Genomic DNA, 21,165 nt, shown 5'->3' with positions numbered 1-21,165 from the left:
TTGCCTTATATAATCATGTCTTAAACTTATGTGTCTGAAGTTTCCATTATAGGTATCGCTATAGGCTTTCGCTAGAGTGGCTTCACTGTCGCAATGAAGTGAAACAACGGGTATAGGCTTCGTATAGAATGAGATTTCTAATAGAAGATCCCTTAACCACTTAGCCTCTTTTCCTGTTATAGCCAATGTTATGAACTTAGATTTGATTATTGACTAGGTTATACAAGTTTGTTTCTTAGATCCCCAAGATACAGTTGCGCCTCCTAAGGTGAATATCCACCTTGTAGTGGACTTATTGTCTGTTACACTCGATATCCAACTTGCATCGGTATATCCTTCTAACACTGCTGGAAATTCTGAGTAAAATAGCCCTAGTTCTTTGGTTTCTTTTTGTAACGCCCTGAAATTCGGAGGTCGAGCATAACTCAGCTCCCGAGTTTCAAACATCACTTATGCAACATATTTGATGATGGATGTATGTTGTCTGTAAGAGTACATAAAACATGGGATAGATTAAGCCAAACTGCAACATGATTCAGGGATAAGTGAAGGACGCAAGCGGAAGACTTAAAGAAATATATGTGTACATGTGCAAATCCCTGAAATACATATACATACCAGGTTGTACTTACAAGTATTACTATCAAAATTACAAGTATCAAATTACATCATCTATTCCCAGAAAGAAATCCTAGAATCCCACGCATCAGAACAAGGCTCACTAGAACCCGCGTGAAAACTGCATGAAAGAAAATGTAGCTTCATCATCATCGAACTCAGGCTCTGCCTCAGGGGTCGCATCAATATCTGCATCTAAGACAGAGTCTGGTGGGTATTTAAACACCGTCGCAGAACGTGGGAGTGAGTGATCAACTCAGTGGAACAATAAAGCAAAGGTTAACCTATTATCAATTCAATCAAGCAGTAATGATAAAGCAGAACAATCAAACATGTCCTCAGTACTCTTGTTAGTGCAAGGATGTATATAGAATGATGCGTGCTCTCACGCGTACACCCTCAGCGTCTTCATCTTACGTTACGCATGACATCGCCTCAAAGTGCGCCACCTCTTCCAGGCACATGCAAATACGGTGCATGAACATGATTACCAAGTTGTTATTAGTCCTTTTCATACAGCAGGATTGGGAAGCTAAGGTACCTTCCTCATATTAATTTCCAAACAGTGATCCATTCTAGGGTCGTCAGTCCTAGATCATCTCATACGATCATATGGTTTTAGGTCGCTGCAAAGGGCTCGTCACCAATCAATGCACGCCTATCATACCTTCGTTACTACAATAAGGCTCGTCACCTCAATGCGGTACCTAGGTATGCTCGAGGTCACTACAAAGGGCTCGTCACCAATCAATGTAGGCCGACAGCATGAATATAGTGTCCCATACCACTATAATCAGCTCACGAGTTTGGTTGCTCACTGGTCACTACGGGGAGGCTCGTCACCCCAGCGTAGGCCAACAGCTCGACCACGGTGTCCCATACCACCATGTCCGGCTCATGAGTCTTAGCGGATCCAGGTACAATGGTTAACAGGATTTTCATCGGTAAGTCTGGTACCTTAGATTCAAACAATAGCGTCCATACATGGTGAACATACATCGGACAATCGGGTTACTTGACGAACTCGACTAGCACGAGCGCACGTTGGGTTGAACGACATAGAGTGCGCAAACACTCCATGTGGCCAAACCACTGCCGACAATTCTAATACGACTCGGGTTCGTCAAATCGCGTCCTACTTGGCGAAAGCAACCTCAGCCACGAACTCAAGGCCGATTACCGATTTCCTGAACTATTCATAGTCCCAAACACATTCCACCACAACAGATATTCATATCAACAATCTAGAATAGTAATGGAACAACAACTCAAATCATGTGGTATGTAAGCATTTGAAGAGTATCAACTTAACATGGATTCTCGCATAAGTAATACTTGAACTTAAACAACAAGGAATATGACTTGCACGCGGTAAATCATACACATCAATAGGAGTGTTGAGAATCGCTTCTCAATGCCCACAATTAGGTAAATATATTATACTTTAGATCATTCAGACATTTCTATAAACACTTAGAATACATAGTTCAACATACATGACGTATGTTGAAATACACGCATTTGGACAATTCCTTTTGCCAAGGAGTTGACACATACAGTTAGCATAAGTACACGACAAATAATCATAGCAAGTACATGTTCATATTTTATACGTATATGGTACTTACTACATATACATAGAATACACAAATCTCAATATAACACATGCATATCAGGAATGCAAAATAAAGATAGCATTTAGCATGTGAAATCTCATCCATAGCAAGAATAAACCATTCACCGGCATTGAAAGCCTTGAAAACCATAACCTATACAGTTAAAGTCCGCACCTTAAACCAGAAATAGAGTACCGAACTGATTCAGACGTTATGTCTTCGTCAACGGCGACAAGATAACCTAAGGCAAGAATAGAAATGAGCTACAACACACACAAACTATTCTAAGCTCTAAAACAGATTAGGTTTAGGTTAACTTACCCAAGGATGAACTTAGAATCGTCGGAATAACGATTCAAAAGTGGTGGTTTAAGGATGAAGAAGAACAGGAAAGAATCCAAGGATGATTCACCAACTTCTCTCTCACTTTCTCTCTCTTTTCCTCTCTCTTTCTTAGCTAGGGTTAGGAAATTCGTATGGAAAAGAGAGTTAGGGTTTTAAGGTCTACATATAGGCCTAACATTGATGAAAATAACCCCAGGGCCAAGGTATACTTAGGTTATAACCAAAACAGGCCTCTCTCGATCCAACGGAACACTTTCGGTGGGCCTTTTTCCACGAGAGGTCGGACTTAAGCTCACTGACCATGGATCTAGGTCAGACTAAGTTTTCGTACCGATTAACTCTACAGATCAGCCGTGGCGGACCACACTCAATTCAACGGTCACCGAAATTCGATTAGGTCCACAAGCACTATGACATGCCTGGGCCATCTTCCCTGATCAGAGGGTGAAATTGGGTTAGAATTCAACAGTCAGATTGCTTAAAATCATCGCGCAAGCGACACGACTCAGATTTCATAAAATCATATTTAATTTCTCACTGTTCTCACAGTCTTCACTCCGGACTCAATCAAATCGACCCAGAACATCATCTGGACTTGATTTTTGAGGTGATGGCCAAGTCCAACATGGTGACCAATACTGCCTAAGATCATCGCTATCGGACTTTCGACGTGCGGTCCAGGTCCAATCCAGATCTTCAAAAAATTCCCAAGAGCAACTGGACTTATTGATGAATCCCAGATTTCAGAGTAACATAGCGCTAACTATACTACAGGTTTTGAGTTATGCAGATCTAATTTAAAGTGATTGATGCTAATTTCACAAGCAATCGAGTTTAGCGCTAATAACCCCAATAAGCTTCTAAGAAAAATAGAGGTAGTACTCGGGTCTTGGCACAAAATTTTTCGGGTCATTACACTTTTAGATAGCCTAGAACTTTACTTATGGCTTTCCAGTGTTTAATACTTGGATTACTAGTAAACCTACTTAGTTTACTCATAAGTTATGCTATATTTGGTCTTGTGCATTACATAGCATACATAAGACTGCCTATAGTAGTAGCATACTCTAGTTGTGTAACCGCTCTTCCACTATTTTCTTTCAACTTGATACTTGGATCAAATGGGGTTTTTGCCTCTTTGATTTTCAAGTGGTTAAAATTATTCAATATTTTCTCAATAAAATGAGACTGACACAATGCATAACCCCCACTATGTTTTTTAACTTTGATGCCTAATATAGTATCCACTTGTCCAAGATCCTTCATTTTGAAAAATGAAGAGAGAAACTTTTTTGTTACAATTACACCTTCCATTTTGTTACTGATTATTAACATATCATCTACATACATGCATATGATTACAACATAATCAGTACACACTTTTAAGTATATGCATTTATTAGCAATGTTATGTGCAAAACCATAAGACAAAATTTTAGAATCAAATTTATCATGCCACTATTTTGGTGCTTGTTTTAATCCATACAAAAACTTAACAAGTCTACACACTTTCCTTTCATTGCCTGATAGAACAAACCCTTCTGGTTGCTCCATACATACCTCCTCATCGAGGTCTCCATTTAGGAATGCTGTCTTCACATCCATTTGATGGATATGAAGTTGATGTATGGATGCTAGAAAGACTACAATCCTAATCATTGTTATTCTAGTCATTGGTGAATACGTGTTAAAATAATCGATTTCTTCTTTCCGTAAAAAATCCTTAATAACTAATCTCGCCTTAAAGGTTTGAATTGTATCATCAGTGTAATATTTTTCTTAAATACCCACTTACATCCTATCGGTTTAGAACCTGGAGGTAGATCCACCAGTTCCTATGTTTGGTTTGATATAATCGAATCCATTTCATCATTAATGGCCTCTTTTCAAAAAGTGGAGTCTCTTGAAGTTATAGCTTTACTAAATGTTTTAGGTTCATCTTCTATAGTTAAAACTATAGGTATTTTCCTAATGACTTTCTCTTTATCACCCTCTACTAGATGAAAAGAGAGATGCTGAGAGTCTATTTGATTAGGATCAAGACTCTTCTCTACTCTTGATCTTTGACTCTTACGAGGTTCAGTTGGTGTTTGAACTTCTTGTTGTGTTTCTTCTATAGTTTTATTAAGAGATTGAATCTTAGTATTCTTTTTCTCCATGAATAAAGAGCTCTCGAAGAATTCTACATCTCTACACTCTATGATTACACTGGAGTCTAAGTCTAAAAGTATATAGGCCTTACTATTTTGTGCATATCCTGCAAAGATGCACCTGATAGCTCTTGGTCCTAACTTAGTTCTTTTAGATTCAGGGGTTCTATAATATCCGAGATACCCCCACACTCTAAGATATCCTATGTTTAGTTTCATTCCTTTCCATATTTTGTATGAAGAGGTCTTGATTTTCTTAGATGAGATTTTATTCAAAACATGATATGTAGCTAATTGCGCTTCTTCGCATAGGTTTAATGGCAACTTTGCTTGTATTAGCATTGAGTTGACCATTTCAACTAAGGTCATATTTTTTTCTCTTTGCTACACCATTTTGTTGTGGTGTATAGGGTGTTGTGTACTGGTGTAATATGCTGTGTTCCTCATAATATGAAAAAAATTCATTAGAGAAGTATTCTCCTCCTCTGTCACCACGAAGGATTTTAATCTTTTTAACTAATTGATTTTCTACTTCGGATTTATAGATCTTGAATGCATTAAATGCTTCATCTTTTGATTTTAATAAATATAAATACACATATCTTGAACAATCATCTATAAATGTTATGAAGTACCTCTTCCCTTACCCACCATTTAGTTCACATATGTCAGTATGCACTAGGTCTAATATTTGAAATGATCTCTCCACACTTGGGAATGGTTTCTTAGTTATTTTAGACTGTATGCATACTTCACATTTATCATTGTCACTATCATTGTATAATAATAGGCCATTTTTAGCCATTAGTTTTGTGGTACTACAGCTAACATATGCTAGTCTATCATGCCACAACATTACAAACTCAATCATGTAAGAAGAAGATTTCTTTTCATTCAAAGAAATTTTGATCATCCTATTACAAGCATAACCCTTACCCACAAAGTTCCCATTCTTGGACAGGATTAGCTTGCTAGACTCAAACACAATCCTTATCCCAGGTTTGCTCAAGAGATCCCCTGAGACTAAGTTCCTTCTTATGTCTAGACATGCAGTACATTGGTCAGGATTACCTTCTTTATAGAGGTAAATAGTAATTCAACAGTTCCTTTGCCTACGACATTTGATTGACCTTCATTTTCCATTTAAACTTCTTATTGGTCACGTCTTCATAGGTTTTGAAGGCAGATCTATCGTTGCATAAATGGACTGTGACACCTATATCATACCACCAACCGGGGACTTTCTCTTGAACTAAGTTCACTTTTGTGACCATTGCTAGGATATCATCATCTACTGCATTAGCCTCTTTCTTAGGCTTTTTACAGTCCTTAAAGACTCGGGCGAAATGTCCGGTCTTGTCGTAGACATAGCAAGGACCTTTGGGTTTGCCGTTTTTCTTCTTTTGGATTTTCTTAAATTTCTCTTGATCTTTGTTAGTTTTAGGGTATCATTTTTCTCATAGTTATTGTTCTGGGATGGTCTTTCCACTATATTCACCTTGGATGAGGATGCACCATTTGCGTCATCCTTCTTGTCTCGGTTACGAGATTTTTCTTTAATACGAAGATGCTTTTACATTTGTTACAGGGTGAATTCTTCAGATTTATGTAGTAGCTTCTTCCCATAGTCTTTCCAGCTCGGAGGCAATTTGGCGATAATAGGTCCAACTTGAAAGATTCAGGTAGGTCTATTTTTAAAGCCTTTATCTTATTTACAATTAATTGTAATTCATGAATTTGGGCCAGCAGTGACTTATTGTCTATCACCATGAAGTTGAAATACCTGACAATTAGGAATTTCTGTGTACCTCTTCTTCAGCCTTGTACTTGTATTCCAGCACGCTCCATATTTCTTTCGCTAATGTGGTCTCCGTGTACAAATTGTAAAATCAATCAGAGCGAGTGTTGAAAATATGGCCGGGACACAACAGTTCATCTTCTTATCGCTTGATTCTTAAAGCGATCTGTTCTAGTGGGTCAGCATCTATCGCTTCAGGCAGAGGTTGGAGATTCGGGTCCAGGATGTAAAAAATCTTCAAAGCACTCGGCAGGAATTTCAGCTTGTCTTACGACCTAGTGAAATTTGAACCGTCGAATCAGTCCAATCTGATCAGATCCCGGTTCATCAATTTGACTGATACAACACTTTTGGTATCTATATTCACGCTTGAAGATTGTTGGAAAAATGTGTTGGAAATATGAAAAAATAAAATAAAATAAAATAAATTATTTTCTTTCACCAGGCTGAATCATGTAAAATATCCGTTGTCCTTAAAGCATGATTAGCCCCTTTATCAAATTGTTGATGGGTTACGGGTGAATTGCTTACAGGATAAGACAAGCCTATTTGGATTCTGTGTTCAGCAATCACGAAGGGTCCACCTAGGAACAATTTTAATGCAGCAAATCTTTTGGCAGAATCAAAATAAGGATGTGTTAATAGTATTCTAAAATGGAAATGCAATCATTAGGATCGGATGGATGAGGAGAGATGTGAGTTTGAGATGATGAAATTTGGACCGGAATGGTCTAGTTTATATAGGCACTAGGGAGTGGACCGTTGCTAGGTGGCCATCAATGGTTCAAAATGTTTGAAAAAAATTTCTGACCGTTGATCATTAATTTTAGCCGTTTCTGGTCGTCGAATCAAAAGATCTGACCCTTAGATCATCATGGCCTATCCATTTTCTGACCATTATGGCTTTTAAGGCAGCTAGTGCCACTACAGCCACACTACCCAGGCCCATGCCCTCGCCCTCGCCCATGCCCATGCATGTGCCTGAGTGCGCGTGCACATGCTCGTGTTATGCATTGGAACACGCAACCTGAGCGTCACAATCTCCAAAGCTCCAAGTAAGAATACTACACAAACATCCTCATATAAACCACAATTTTCTTCTTTTCATTTTCGATGTGGGATAAAAGCACACACCACACTTTTTGATTTAAAAGTCCCAAAAAGCATTTTGGCTTATGAGCGATCAAGTCAAGATTGACTTATGATCAAGACAAGATCGGCACATCTTCACAAAGAAATCGTCGCCTGTATTCAAGTTAAAACATAAGACAAAGTTTAGGACTAAGTTCAAGACAAGGTGACTCAGATATTTGCTAAAACACAGGAGGTACAACCCTAGAAAGACCATAGGAATATGTGCTTTAAAAAATTCTTTATCATGGATTTTTTTTTAGTGTTTTTGCTTTGGAATTCGGCTAACCTAACTTCTAGTTCAACCATCCTAACTTCCTCAGCCATCCCAACTTCAAGCTCAAGTTAAATAACAACTTCTATTAAAAATTTGGCTAGCCTAAATTCTGGTTCGGCTAGCCTAAGCTTAAAATTTGGCCAGCCCGAGAAAGTTCGGGTGAAATTCCAGCAATGCAATCTTTTGAAATTCGAGGGAATTCGGCCAACTGAATTTGATCTCGGGCCAGCCGAATTTTGGATAATTCTTATCTTGTGTAATCCAAAATCCATTTAACAGAATCTAGTAAACTCGGGCCAGTTAAAGACTATCTTAGGCTAGCTGAAGTTTTAAATTCTTTGCCTATAAATTGAGTCTTTCTTTCATTCCAAATTACAACGAAAATTTACTTTAATCCTTCTGCAAGAGAGAGAGAGAAGCTCAAGTCCTCAGCAAGCTATATGTTAGTATTTATACATTTTATTTTAATAGCTTATTCAATTCCCTTTTTCTTAAGATCATTTTAGACTTAATCTAAAAGAGTAAACTATACTCTTCTTTGAGATCTAAGAGAAATGAATCATTTAGCACTTAGGTTTTCCATTATTAAAATCTATAGAACCATACACTCTTTCTGTCTGATTGAACAATGTGCCATCTACGTTCAAGAAAGAGGTCCTTCTGCTACAAGCTTCTGCTACATGTTCTACATTTAAAGATAAGTATACTTTTTGAAATTCTTTTTAGGTTTTTCTGAGATAGCTTGTGAAAATCTCAATGAGGTTTTGTCTGATATAACATGTGAAAATCTCAGGGAGGTTTTGTGTCACGCCCCAAACTCAGAAACTGGGCTCACAGAATTCCCGATTGCTGAATCCGGTGCTGACAGCCTCCGTAGTGCCCCATTCTCGACTTTCGGCACCTATATGCCAGATTTCGATCCTGAGATCCTACAAGGATGATTTTTAGTATGATTGTTTTTGTAAAGGAGCATAACCACAAGCATAACCAAGTCACAAAACAACAACACTACATATCCACTATATCAAAAACTTTGAGTACAATGCGGAAAGAAAATTACAAATATAGATATCGGAACTCCAAAAGCTCAGCTACATGCTCCTGCCTCAGTGCTGTTGCCATCTAGCGTCACTTGCACGTAACAGTCATGCATAAGCTTCCAAAAATCTTAGAGGGTGGGGTAAGTGTGTGCGCAAGGCAAGTGCCAAGCATGCAATATCAAAGTAATGTGGAAATATGCTGGTAAGTCCATGAATACTATCAGCCATACCAAGGCTATTTGATGCAAGTCGTGAATGCTATCAGCCGTACCAAGGCTATGCGATGCAAGGCATAAGTGCTATCAGCCATACCAAGGCCATGCGATGCGAGGCTTACATAGCCAAATGTCATATGCGAGATGTAACGCAAGCATGCTAGTCCTTATCAAGTACATATATAAGTACAGTTCATCTCTGGGATATCACCGGGGTCTAATACACTCCACATTGACTACCACCTCTCTAGCCGCATAGCCGAGCAAGTAGAAGAGACCACACTATCCGCCTAACCAGTAGTCTGCCAATACCTACCGGGCTCATCGATAGCAACCCATTTACGAGCTGGTCAAACTCAGCCTAGCTTACAACCCCCTTACTCGGGCGTATAAGGCCACACCCCCTTCCAACCGAACATGACACAGTGAGAGACACGACCTACTGGTATTCGGCACTCGTGTGCTTGTGTATCCACTCGGTATAGATATTGGAGCATCTCCTAGTACCAAAAAGGTTCTGGGACTTTCACCCAAGGACATCCTATATGCCTACAGTGCTGGAGCCAATATTTTTGATATCCAATCTGGCCATCCATGACGTGCCTGTGGAGGTCACGACCCTGATGTCGCTAGGGCGTACGATGATCATGTCACACAAATGCGAGATGCATGAATCACACTGTCCAGTCATGCAGGAATCCTGCACATACCGCGCACTCATGTGGACAACTCCTATTAGTGAGTCCCATAAACAATCTGTCTAATGGCATATGCTATGATCAGTCACTTCTCAGATCAAGCATACATATAATGCATATGGGCATGAATCATGGAGTTATACTAAGCATGTTATATGGTGATGAACTATCTTCATAATGAAGATGGGCCTAAAGGGCCAACACACAACACGTATGGGCCTAGCAATGGGCCCTAGGGAGAGTTACAATGCGGACATTTAACCATCATTGCTCTTATAATGTGGACGTCAAACCATCATTGCTCACAAGGCATGGCCCACCATCAACATCATTATATACATCATGGTGGAATCACACATCACAATGGACCTCATATACATCACATTCGCCCCCACACAAGGGCCTCACATACGTCTCATTGGGCCTCACTCATGGTCCTTATATACATCACATTAGGCCTCAACTCATGGGCCTCAAATATATCACAATGGGCCTCATATACATCAAGTGGGCCACATCACATGGGCCGCACCAATGGTCCTCATATACATCAAGTGGGCCGCATTCACGGGCCGCACCAATGGGCCTCATATACATCAAGTGGGCCACATCAATGGGCCGTGCCATCTACACCATTCATCTATTTAGAGAGGTTATTTTAGAGCATTACCCAAATAAATCATAACAGAAGATCATCTGGACCATACCACAAATAGCAGTGGTGATAATGATTTCCATTGTTACAACTCCACAGGGCCCACCATAGCATTTATTTTCCATCCAATCTATTCATACGATCATAAAGACCTGAATCAAGAGGAAAAACAAATATCATATTGATCTAAAACTTCTGTGATACCAAAAGGATTTCAATGGTAGCCGTTCAACCCCCACTGATATTTACAGTGTGGTCCACTTGATGGGTAGATCTATCTTATTTTTAGTCTCAAGCCTTAAGATGAGCTCACATATAACACCTCAAATCAGACCCGCCAAACTGCTGACGTCCATGCACAGTAACACTTTGCTGCTCATCCAATAGATGGACGGTGTAGATATAACATATACTATGATTAGACCCACAGATTGCTGACGTCAGTATAACAACTGTAGGGCTGGTGGGGTCCACAGATGGACAGTGTGGATTAAACCCAAACATCTGGTGGGTCCCACCGTCCAGATAGTGGATGGTGTGGATGAAACACATACATCATGTGGACCCACAGAACTTGCTGACGTCATACCGTAGCTATCGGCTGCGTGGGTTGGCCCACCATCCATCAGATGGATGGTTTGGATAATAGACAGATGGATAGTGTTGATGAAACACACATATCATAGTGGGGTCCTCCGTCCCTGCTGGATGGTGCTAGACTCCACACATGTGGGTTCCACTATCTGGCCAGGTGGACGGTGTTGATGCAACACATACGGGGTGGGTCCCACTTATCCAGGATACTGGACAGTGTGGATGAGACCCTTACATCATAGTGGGGTCCACAGAACTTGCTGGCTAGAATACAACAGCTATATAGCTGCTGTCAGCATACACCAGCCAATCCTTTTCCATCAGGTGGGTCTCACGTGGGGCCCACCATAATATATATTATAATATTATATATATTATTTATATATTTATATATTTATTATTATTATTATTTTAATTAAAAACATGCCAGCGTCCAGGCCTAGATGGCCTGGACAGTGTGCACTCAATGGGGTCCACGGATGGACGGTCTGAATAAAACTCGTGCATCATAAATGGGTCCCACACACACATGGCCCACCTGGTGGTATCAAACTAATATTTGTGGTTTCCCCTCATCCAGGACCTTCTAAAAGGGGCAGCAAGGTGGCTACAACGTGGGCCCCAGTTAGGTCCACTTGGTGCTCAATAAGGATGAAATACATACATCATAAGCGGGCCATAAAATCAGGGAGAGAGAGAGAGAGAGAGAGAGAGAGAGAGAGAGACGGGTGTGATGGAGGGACCCCGACACTATTGGCCCTCTCTTCTATGCATTACAACATACATTAAGTGGGTCCCATTACATGTGGGCCCACCAATCAAAATCAACGGTGGAGATCCCTTCTCCACCAAAATGCAAGGTCTAGATGACCTTTCCAAACTAGGAAAATAAACATCATGATGGGATCCATGGAGAATGGCCCCATCATGGGATGAGCATATGAATCATGGTGGGCCATCTGCCACACCTAGGGTCCAAAGTGAGATCCGTACCATCAATCGGTAGGCCCCACTTGGCCTATCATTAAAAACAAAATCTTAGCCTATAAGAACACCCACCGTTGGATCTTCTTGGTCTGATGGAATGCCAAACTCCTTGGCTCTCTCTTTGATGAAGATAATGAGGATGAAAGGGCTAGGATGAGCGATCATGGGGTAGGAAGTGGGCCACACACTTAACTTATTTTCTCTCCTTAAGATTCTTCTCTCATGGTTACTTGGTAAATGGTGGAGAATGAAGTGAAATGAGAGAGGAGTGATGTGTGTAAGAAGGATGGGATGAGAGGGATGGGTAGTGTAAGAGAGGGATGGGTGTGTGTAAGAGAGAGTTGACTTATGGGGGGTGAGGTGGCATGGGGTATGGGTTGCTTGTCTTTATTAGTAAGAAAGGGATGGGAGCGGCATGGGTTGTGTACTTGGCTAGTACTTGATTGATTGATGTGATGGGTTGTAAAGATTCTCTCAGAATTCGCAACGCATCGCGTTTCTTCAAAATATATACGGGCCCATAACTCCTGCCCTGGGTATCGCATCAGTGCGCAAGACGCGGCATTAGAATTGCGACAACGGTGTGGTCGCGATGGTACAAGTTTCAAGTCGAGCTGACTCAGATATACGGGATGCAACTTAGGGTCACGCGCAAATGCTGATTACAGGTTGCGTGTTGCCGAAATTCGACAGGGAGGATCGGGAGAGTTTACAGAACAGTACGGACTAGGATATAGGCCTTACATTTTGTTTGAGATAGCCTGTGAAAATCTCAGTAGGGTTTTTATTGTGATAACCCATGAAAATAACAAGGAGTTGTATCAGGTTGTTAAGGTGACCCTGTGAAAACTTTTTTATAGTAAAAGCTAAAATTACGAGGGTAGTAATTTTGGAAGTGGAGTAGGTGTGGTTGTTTTAACCACTGAACCACTATAACTCCTTGTGCCATGTGGTGAATGCTTTATTTTTCTTTAGTAATTGGATGTTATTTATTATTTTATTCTTGTGGTGAATGTTGTAATCCTTTTATATACTTTTATTAGTTTGAAAGATTGATTTGAAAGACATTCGTGAAAAAGGTTGTCCTACCTAATATTTTAGGTGAAGGTTATCCTATGAATTATTTGGAATCAAGGTTTCAATACTCAAGCGATTGTGATTTTTATAATCTTTACATATTTCGCATTTATTTCGATTATTTGGCATTGTCCTATTCACCCCCCCTCTACGACATCACTAGCTCTCCATTTCAACCTTCCTGCATGGTGTTTCCACTTAATACATGAAATGTGGATTTCAAACCGGGAGTGATACAACTCCTTCATAAAATTCATAGACTAGACTATGAAAGTCCATACTTGCACTTAAAAGTATTCTACGAGATAGTAGATACATTACACTTCCCAAACATAACGGATGACATTGTAAGCCTGAAATTATTTTTATAAGACCCGTATCCTAGCCCGTACCGTTCTGTACTCCCTCGATCCTCCTAGTCAAATTTCGGTGACACGCAATCTTTTATCGATAGTTGTGCGTGACCGTGAGTCGTATCTCGTATTCTAGAGTCGGCTCAACCTGAGACTTGTACCCTTGCAATAGTTCTGACGCCGTGTCTCGCACGCTGATGCGATACCTGGACGAGGAGATGTGGGCCCGCGTTCAGTTCAAGAAAAATGCCGCGCGTTGCGAATACCGAGAGAATCTCTACAACACATCACATCAATCTATTAATTAATGTCAAGTACACAATCTTACCAAGCTCATCCCTCTCCCATTCCCCAAGTCAACTCTCTCTTACACAACCCATACCCATCCACTACAAGAAAAGGGGGCTTTAGCCTCGGTTCAAAACTGTGGCTAAAAAAGTTAAAAACTGAGGCTAAAGCCTTTAGCCTCAGTTTTGCCTCAATTATCCAAACCAAGGTTGAAACCCCCGTGGCTAAAGGCTTTAGCCTCAGTTTTAGCAACCGAGGCTAAAATGATTTTTATAGCCTCGGTTCTTCAAGTGAGGCTAAAAGAATCTTTTTAGCTTCAGTTATCTCGAAATGAGGCTAAATCAAAATTTTAGCCTCCATTGTTTCCAACTGAGACTAAATCCAAATTTAGCCTCAATTGCCTCCAACTGAAGCTAAAACTATTTTTAACCTCAGTTCTTAACAACCGAGGCTAAAGCCTTTAGCCACGGGAGTTATAGTCTCAGTTTATGTAACTAAGGCAAAACCAAGACTAAAGATGGATTTAGCCTCTTTTGGCATCAACTGAGGCTAAATTCGGTTTTTGACCTCATTTCTCTATCAACCAAAGCTAACAATATCATAATTAACAAATGATTGAACCTATGCATATTTCACCCATTTAACATTCATCAATACAACAATTTTGCACAATAGCAACAAAATAATTAATGGTCTATTTATTTTTTTCAAAACAAAATACAAATGCACATGAACTGCCACATAGCCTTCCACATGAACTGTTTTAGTAAGGTCCCCTTCTGGACCGATCAGATGTCTTCCTTTCCTAGCCACATCTCCTAACAGATGTCTACAACACCAACCTCACTGGCCATGATCACGCGTCCACTATGTGTGATGTAAAAGCGACTGGGGCGCAATCCATTCCAGTCCAATGTCGCTCCAAGATAGCAGCCATCAGTAACTGCATTTATACAATAAATATAAGTTCAAAATACTCATGTCGCATGCAGAATCATTAAAGCATGAAGCAATTCCAGCATAAACTTCACATGATATAAGTGCAAGACCATCTCATGGCTCCATAAGAGCTAAAAAATATTCGTATAAGGCGTTTCTATCACAATCCATGTTTTTAACATTTTGCCACGCCTCAGGTATCATCATCATGATAGCTTTAGGCAGACTTCTGCCAGCATGAATGTAATGCCCTGAAAATCGGGTGTCGAGTAAAGGTCCAACTCCCGAGTTCCAACGCATCACTTATGCAACATATTTGATGATGATTAAATGTTGTCTGTGTTAGTGCATTAATCATGAGTGGGATTATACCAAAACAGTAATTCATACTCTAGATCAATTCATATAACGCAAGTGAAAGACTGGTAAATGTATATAAATGTATATGAACCAAACAGATTACGATCGGTCTCTAGAGTATGAATACATCACTGAGTCATCATATACATGTAATAGTTCAAAATAGTTCAACTACAAAAATAAACCCTGTAGCCCCGTTGATCCAAGTGGCCTAAGCGAAACCACTGGAGAATTGCATATATGAGAACTCATCCTGATCATCATAGTAATCGGGCTCTGCCTCTTGAGTCGCATTGTCATCTGCAACTAAGACAGAGTCTGGTGGGTGTTTGAAACACTGTCCCAGAACGTGGGAGAGAGTGATCAACTCAGCGGAACAATAAAGCAAAGGTTAACATGTTCTCAATTTAATCAAGCAGTAATGATAAAGCGATACAATTAAACATCCCTAAGTACTCTGATTACTGCAAGGATGGAATATAAGCATGATGCATGCCCTCGCCTACACTCCCTCGTGCGACACCATCTTATGGTCGCGGCATGCTTTCTTTCCTCTGTGCTCTTCAACCCAGGGTAGATGCAGTGCGATGACATGAGCGTGATTACCGAGTTATTATTAGTCTTTTTCATACAGCAGGATTGAGAAGCTAAGGTACCTCCCTTATATCAATTCCCAAACAATGATCCATTCTAGGGTCGTCAGTCCTAGTAAATCTCATACGATGATACGGTTCTAGGTCACTGCAAAGGGCTCGTCACCTTATCAATGCAGGCCTAGTGTACTCTTGTTGCTACGTAAGGGCTCGTTGCCTCTACGCAGTCTTAGTGTACGCTCGAGGTCACTACAAAGGGCTCATCACCTTATCAGTGTAGGCTGACAGCTCGAATACAGTGTCTCATACCACCGTATTCGGCTCACGAGTCTGGCTTGCTCACTGGTCACTACGGGGAGGCTCGTCACCCCAGCGTAGGCCGATAGCTTGACCACGGTGTCCCATACCACCATGCCCGGCTCATGAGTCTTAGTGGATCGAGGTACTAAGGTTTAAAAGGGTTTTCAGTGGTGAGTTTGGTACCTTAGATTCAAGCAGCAGCATCCATACATGGTGAACATACATCGGGTCAATCGGGTTACTTGACGAGCTCGATTAGTACGAGCTCACGTTGAGTTAATAGACATGAAGTGTGTAAGAACTCCGTGTGGCCTAACCACTGCCGACATCCCAAGTACGGCTCGGATTCATCGATCACATCCTATGTGGCGAAACAACCTCAGCCACCAAATCAGAACCTATTACCGATTGCCTGGACTATTCCATAGTCCCAAACACATTCAATGATAATAGATAATCATCCAAACTAATCAGAACAGTAATGATCAACAATTGCAATCATACAAGCATGTGAGCATTTGATGAATTTCAACTTAAACATGAATTCACACATAAGCAGTGTCTAAGTAAAACAGACAAAGAATGTAAGTTACATGGAGGAAATCATACACATCGTTAAGGTAGTTGAGAATCTCTTCTCAACACCCATATAAAGTACAATATATTACACACTTATTCATTCAGACATTTCTATAAACACTTAGACTACACATTCCAACATACATTGTGTATGTTGGTGATAGCACACATTAGGGCAAATCCTTTCACCAAGGAGTTGTTACACATACAACTAGCATAAACATACGACAATTAATCATGGCAAACACACATTCAAATTCTATACGTATACGATACTTTCTACATATACATTGAATACACTAAACTCAATATAGTTCATATATATCAGTAACGCGATACAAAGATCGCATTTGGCATGTGAAATTGCACCCACAATAGTAATAAACCATTAACCGACATTGAAAGCCTTGAAAACCATAACCTATACGTTTATAGTCCGCACCTTTCGCCGGTAGACTTGTAACGAACTCAGTTTTAAAGCTAAGTCTTTGTCTACGGCAGATTGGCAGCCTATAGCATAAACTAGGTTAGATATTTCATAACTTACACTATATGAAACCCTAAAACAGATTAGGGTTAGATTTTCTTACCCAATAGTGGAATAGAATTCGCCGGAATAGCGATCCGGTAGTGATGAATAAGCACGGGAAGAGGCAGGGTAGAATACCAGGAATCTTCTCCAAGTTCTCTCTCACTTTCTCTCTCTTTACTCTTCTCTCTCCTAGGGTTTTTCTCAAATTCGTATGGAGTGAATGAGAGAAGGTTTAAGGTCCTTATATAGGCCCAGGTTTGATGGGAATGGCCCCTGGGCCAAGGTATACATAGGTTATATCCAAATATGGGCTGTTCCGGTCCAACGGAGCACTTCTAGTGGCCCCTTTTCCACGTGCGATCAGATTTAAGTTCCCTGACCATGGATCTAGGTCAGGCTATGTTTTCGTAGCGATCGGATTTACAGATCAGCCGTGGCGGACCAGTTTCAGTTCAGCGGTCACGGTCACTTGATCAGGGCCACAAGTACATCGACATGTGTGGGACATTCTCCTGATCCGAGGGTGTATTTGGGTCAGATTTTGACGGTCTGAATCCTTATATTTGGCCCACAAATGACACGACTCAAATTACTTAAAATTGGATTTTTATTTCTAAATATTTTCACGTTTCTCACACTCTTCGCTTCGGGCTCAAGTTGTGCATTTCTAGACACAGTTAGGACTTGATTTTTGAGGGGGTTGTCGAGTCTAGTAATGCGGTCATATTCGTATAGTTTTGGGGAAATTGGACTTTCGATGTGCGGTCAAGGTCCGATACGGAGTTTCATTGTTCTCCCGAGAGCAACCGGGTTTAAGAATGGATTCTAGATTTCAGGGTAATGTAGCATCAATGATTCTGCATGTTTTTGGTCTTGCAGATCATATTTAAAGCGATTAGTGCTAATTTTATAAGCACTCTAGTTTAGCACTTGCTAGCATTAACCTAATTTCTAAAAGGTTTTGGTCCTGGGTGATTTCTGCCTGAGGTGGTACTCGGGTCCTTGTACGGTTTTTTTTTTTGAGACGTTACAATGAACCATAAGCTCCAAGACGCCATCAAATTTCCTAAAACAATCACATATCCAATTCAGAAAACTCCAAGCTTGAAATATGCAATTAAACATGAGTGCATTCATATTTAAATCTGTGTGCACATAAACACAATCACAAGCATGCACATGTATTTGTGCACGCACATCGAAGCAAAGAGACAGAAGTTGGCCTATGCCCACCAACACACATCTATTAAAAAATGCTTGGTAAAGTCACCTGAATCTGAAGAGCTGGCATCAATGATGGGTAGAAGCTTCTTCATTTCATTCTTTGAGAAGCCCAGTTCCGTGCACTTTAGAAGACCACCCGAAAAGTGTTTGTGGAAAACGAGAATGGACCTGTAAGGAAATCAAATAACCACGACATCAAGTCCAAGTTCCATTATATTTCCCTTCACGAAAATGAAAAATTGTCTGAGAAATAAAAAACAATTTTGGATGGGTAAAAATAAAGACACTGCAGAGTCACGATCCATTCGTAAGATGGCTGAAACCAGTTTGATTAATAAAGTAACATACGCTCATTGAATGAAGAGAATATATTTTCAAATATGCAAACAACAATGAAGTGGTATAGTAAGTCACGATCCTACTTTTCCTTTCTCATGATTGGTCTTCAATTCTCAGTCATTGAACCAGAAACAACATGTTCTCAGCAACAAGAAAGGTAGTTCAATACCTCATCAAAGGCAGCACCAATCATTTGCAGTCCAATAGGAAGGCTAGCGGGTCCACCTTCAATCAATCCACATGGCAGCACTAGTGCAGGCAGTCCAGCCAAGTTAACATTCACCTGCACCAATAATAATATCACTTGGTTTTATTTTATTTTATTGATGGAATCATTAAGGAAAAAAAAGCGCAGAGGAAGGTGACCCTATTGTCACTCCACAGCGAACAAGATACAAAACAAAACAAAAGACAAACACACACAAAGCAAATGCATCCTGAACTGAAACACAACCAGTGGCCCAGAAATTCAGCCAGTCACCCAAGAACATGCCATCGATGTTCCAGAGAGTTCTACTTGAATGCAAGCTACTAGTAGGAATAACTAGATTTTAGGTGCCATCATAAAGAAGGGTTTTCCAAAGACCTATATTTTGAATAGATTGAATCTGTGAAGCTAGAAATCCTTATGAGCTACTATCTTCTGTAAATTGACTAGTTCAGAGTAAGCACCATGGAACAATCTATGCAATGTTTGTAGGGAATTGATATCTATAGCGATCCTGCGGGAAAGGGCTGTCATCTCCTTCAACTTTTAGAAACAACTACCCAAATACAACCAAAGACCTACTAGTTTTGGACCTAAAGCTATTCTAGTTGTCCTTCCCCAACCAATGAAAAACTGGCATGTGAACAGCCATACTGTCTTTTATTGGCCCAAGTAACCAATAGGGAGCAATACTAGTCGCAGCCCCTTCCTCTATTCAATTTCTCATGTGAATTTAATTGACATAATTACCCTTCATACAGACAAAATTCTCCCTCCAAAAATAATTCTTCCTCTATATAGTTACCTTTTCTGGAGGGACTCTTATACAAAAGACTTCCCAAAGAACTCTCACATGTGTTGCATGCGAGGCCCATCCTTTATAGATTAGTCTTTCCCATGGAATTCTGCTGATGGAATAAGCTTTTGAAACATAACCCCAACAAATTCAACTAAGACCATTTATCTACAAGTAACGGTTCATAGGAAAAAGAAAATTGATAATTTATAACTACAAAAGATAGAAAGGCAGTGATTTACTTACAAGAATCCAACAACAATTTGGTTCTCATAGTTCAAACCATCAGACATTCCTAGATCTCCAAGGCGATCACCAAGAAGTAACACATTAGTTCTCTTCTTCACTAAGGCATTGCCATCGTTTGGCTCGTCAGTATCTCCTAATTGGTGATGAAGTACTGCAGCCATATCAAGAGCATGCTCAAAATATGAACAGAAGAAAGAAACTGCAATACTAATACAATATACCGACCAGGACTAGCACTGTTTCCTCCAATAGCAGACATAACCAAAAGAAGAAAATGAATAGTTAGAGCATTTTAAAAACTTAGACTAGTTGTTGAAAGTTTGCTGATATCAGAAGTCAACATAATAACCAGCTACAAGCCACTAGCTAATGGAGTTCATTAGCAAACAAAGCATGAAGCAAAAAAGCATGGCCCACCTTTTTCCATTCTACAACCCTCATTTCAAGACCATCACTAAGGCAAATGGCCATCAGCAGCAACAACAGCTACAACTTGACCTGAAAAAGAAAGGACCAACTATTCAATGATGGTGAACTACAAAAAACAAAAGGATAAAAAAACCCATGATGGTGAACTACAAAAAACTCATGAAATGTAATAAAACATAAATATATATATGTAAAATATCACACATAAATGAATCCTAGCATAAAACTACCTATTGATTCTTTGGAACCTTCGACTGAGGTCCCTCAGCCTCGGGTCTATCCCTAGGAGTGGATATTGAGTTGACCTCTACATTTAGTACATTGCCCGAAGTTTGGTCCGTTGCTGCCAATGAGTTCATAGTATCTCTCATTCGTGCCATCATCTGCTCTGTTATTCACTCTGTCGTCCATTGCTGGATACATAATTATGATTAATTATGTATAAGAGATCATAGTCTCTAATACATAATTATGATTAATTAATGAGATGAACCCATTTCTGGGCATCTACCAAATAGGCCTTTAGATCACTCTAATCCTTAACAACACTTAGATATTAAATGAAGTAAACAGAATCTTGTCATGCTAAATGCAAGACTCCATACTTTAGTCACCTAAAAATAGATGGTTAAGAAGAACAAATACAACAAAGGTCCACATTCAACAAAAATTGGCTAACCATTAAAGTATTAATTTCTTATCTTTTTGTTGATGCTTCTAACTCAACATGTTGGGATCATTTCGAGGCAGGTGGAGCTGATGGGGGATCATCTTA

General features: G+C 40.0%; 1 protein-coding gene and 1 long non-coding RNA gene across 5 annotated transcripts; both read right to left on the bottom strand.

The window, feature by feature from the left end:
- Window positions 1-14,517: 14,517 nt before the first annotated feature.
- LOC131227902 (uncharacterized) lies at window positions 14,518-15,027 on the bottom strand. The gene is made up of 2 exons (XR_009162587.1): window positions 14,874-15,027; window positions 14,518-14,785 (listed from the first exon to the last, which is right to left on the bottom strand). It is a non-coding gene; the product is annotated as an uncharacterized LOC131227902 (long non-coding RNA).
- A 3,795-nt stretch (window positions 15,028-18,822) lies between these two features.
- Window positions 18,823-20,799, bottom strand: LOC131227901 (uncharacterized). 4 transcript variants are annotated; one of them, XM_058223738.1, is made up of 4 exons: window positions 20,621-20,799; window positions 19,959-20,112; window positions 19,722-19,821; window positions 18,823-18,991 (listed from the first exon to the last, which is right to left on the bottom strand). In XM_058223738.1, exons 2-4 carry the CDS (start codon window positions 20,003-20,005, stop codon window positions 18,851-18,853), a joined length of 288 nt encoding a protein of 95 aa, XP_058079721.1. In that variant the 5' UTR covers window positions 20,006-20,112; window positions 20,621-20,799; the 3' UTR covers window positions 18,823-18,850. The 4 variants fall into 4 exon arrangements, 2 of the variants coding, with proteins under 2 accessions (XP_058079721.1, XP_058079720.1); XM_058223737.1 differs by lacking the exon at window positions 20,621-20,799 and having other exon boundaries at window positions 19,959-20,230; XR_009162585.1 differs by lacking the exons at window positions 19,722-19,821; window positions 20,621-20,799 and having other exon boundaries at window positions 19,959-20,230.
- Between the last annotated feature and the right edge of the window lie 366 nt (window positions 20,800-21,165).

Source organism: Magnolia sinica, chromosome 15 (assembly GCF_029962835.1).
Source record: "Magnolia sinica isolate HGM2019 chromosome 15, MsV1, whole genome shotgun sequence".
NCBI lineage: Eukaryota > Viridiplantae > Streptophyta > Magnoliopsida > Magnoliales > Magnoliaceae > Magnolia > Magnolia sinica.
Note: the sequence above shows the minus strand (reverse complement) of the source record. Positions and strands in the feature narration are given on the sequence as shown.

Coding starts and splice junctions, on each gene's coding strand:
- LOC131227901 (XM_058223737.1), bottom strand. CDS start 20,122: ATGGCTGCAGTACTTCATCACCAATTAGGAGATACTGACGAGCCAAAC. Junction 19,822..19,958: donor CAAATTGTTGTTGGATTCTT/GTAAGTAAATCA, acceptor TTCCATCAGCAG/AATTCCATGGGAAAGACTAA. Junction 18,992..19,721: donor TAAGAGTCCCTCCAGAAAAG/GTAACTATATAG, acceptor TTATTGGTGCAG/GTGAATGTTAACTTGGCTGG.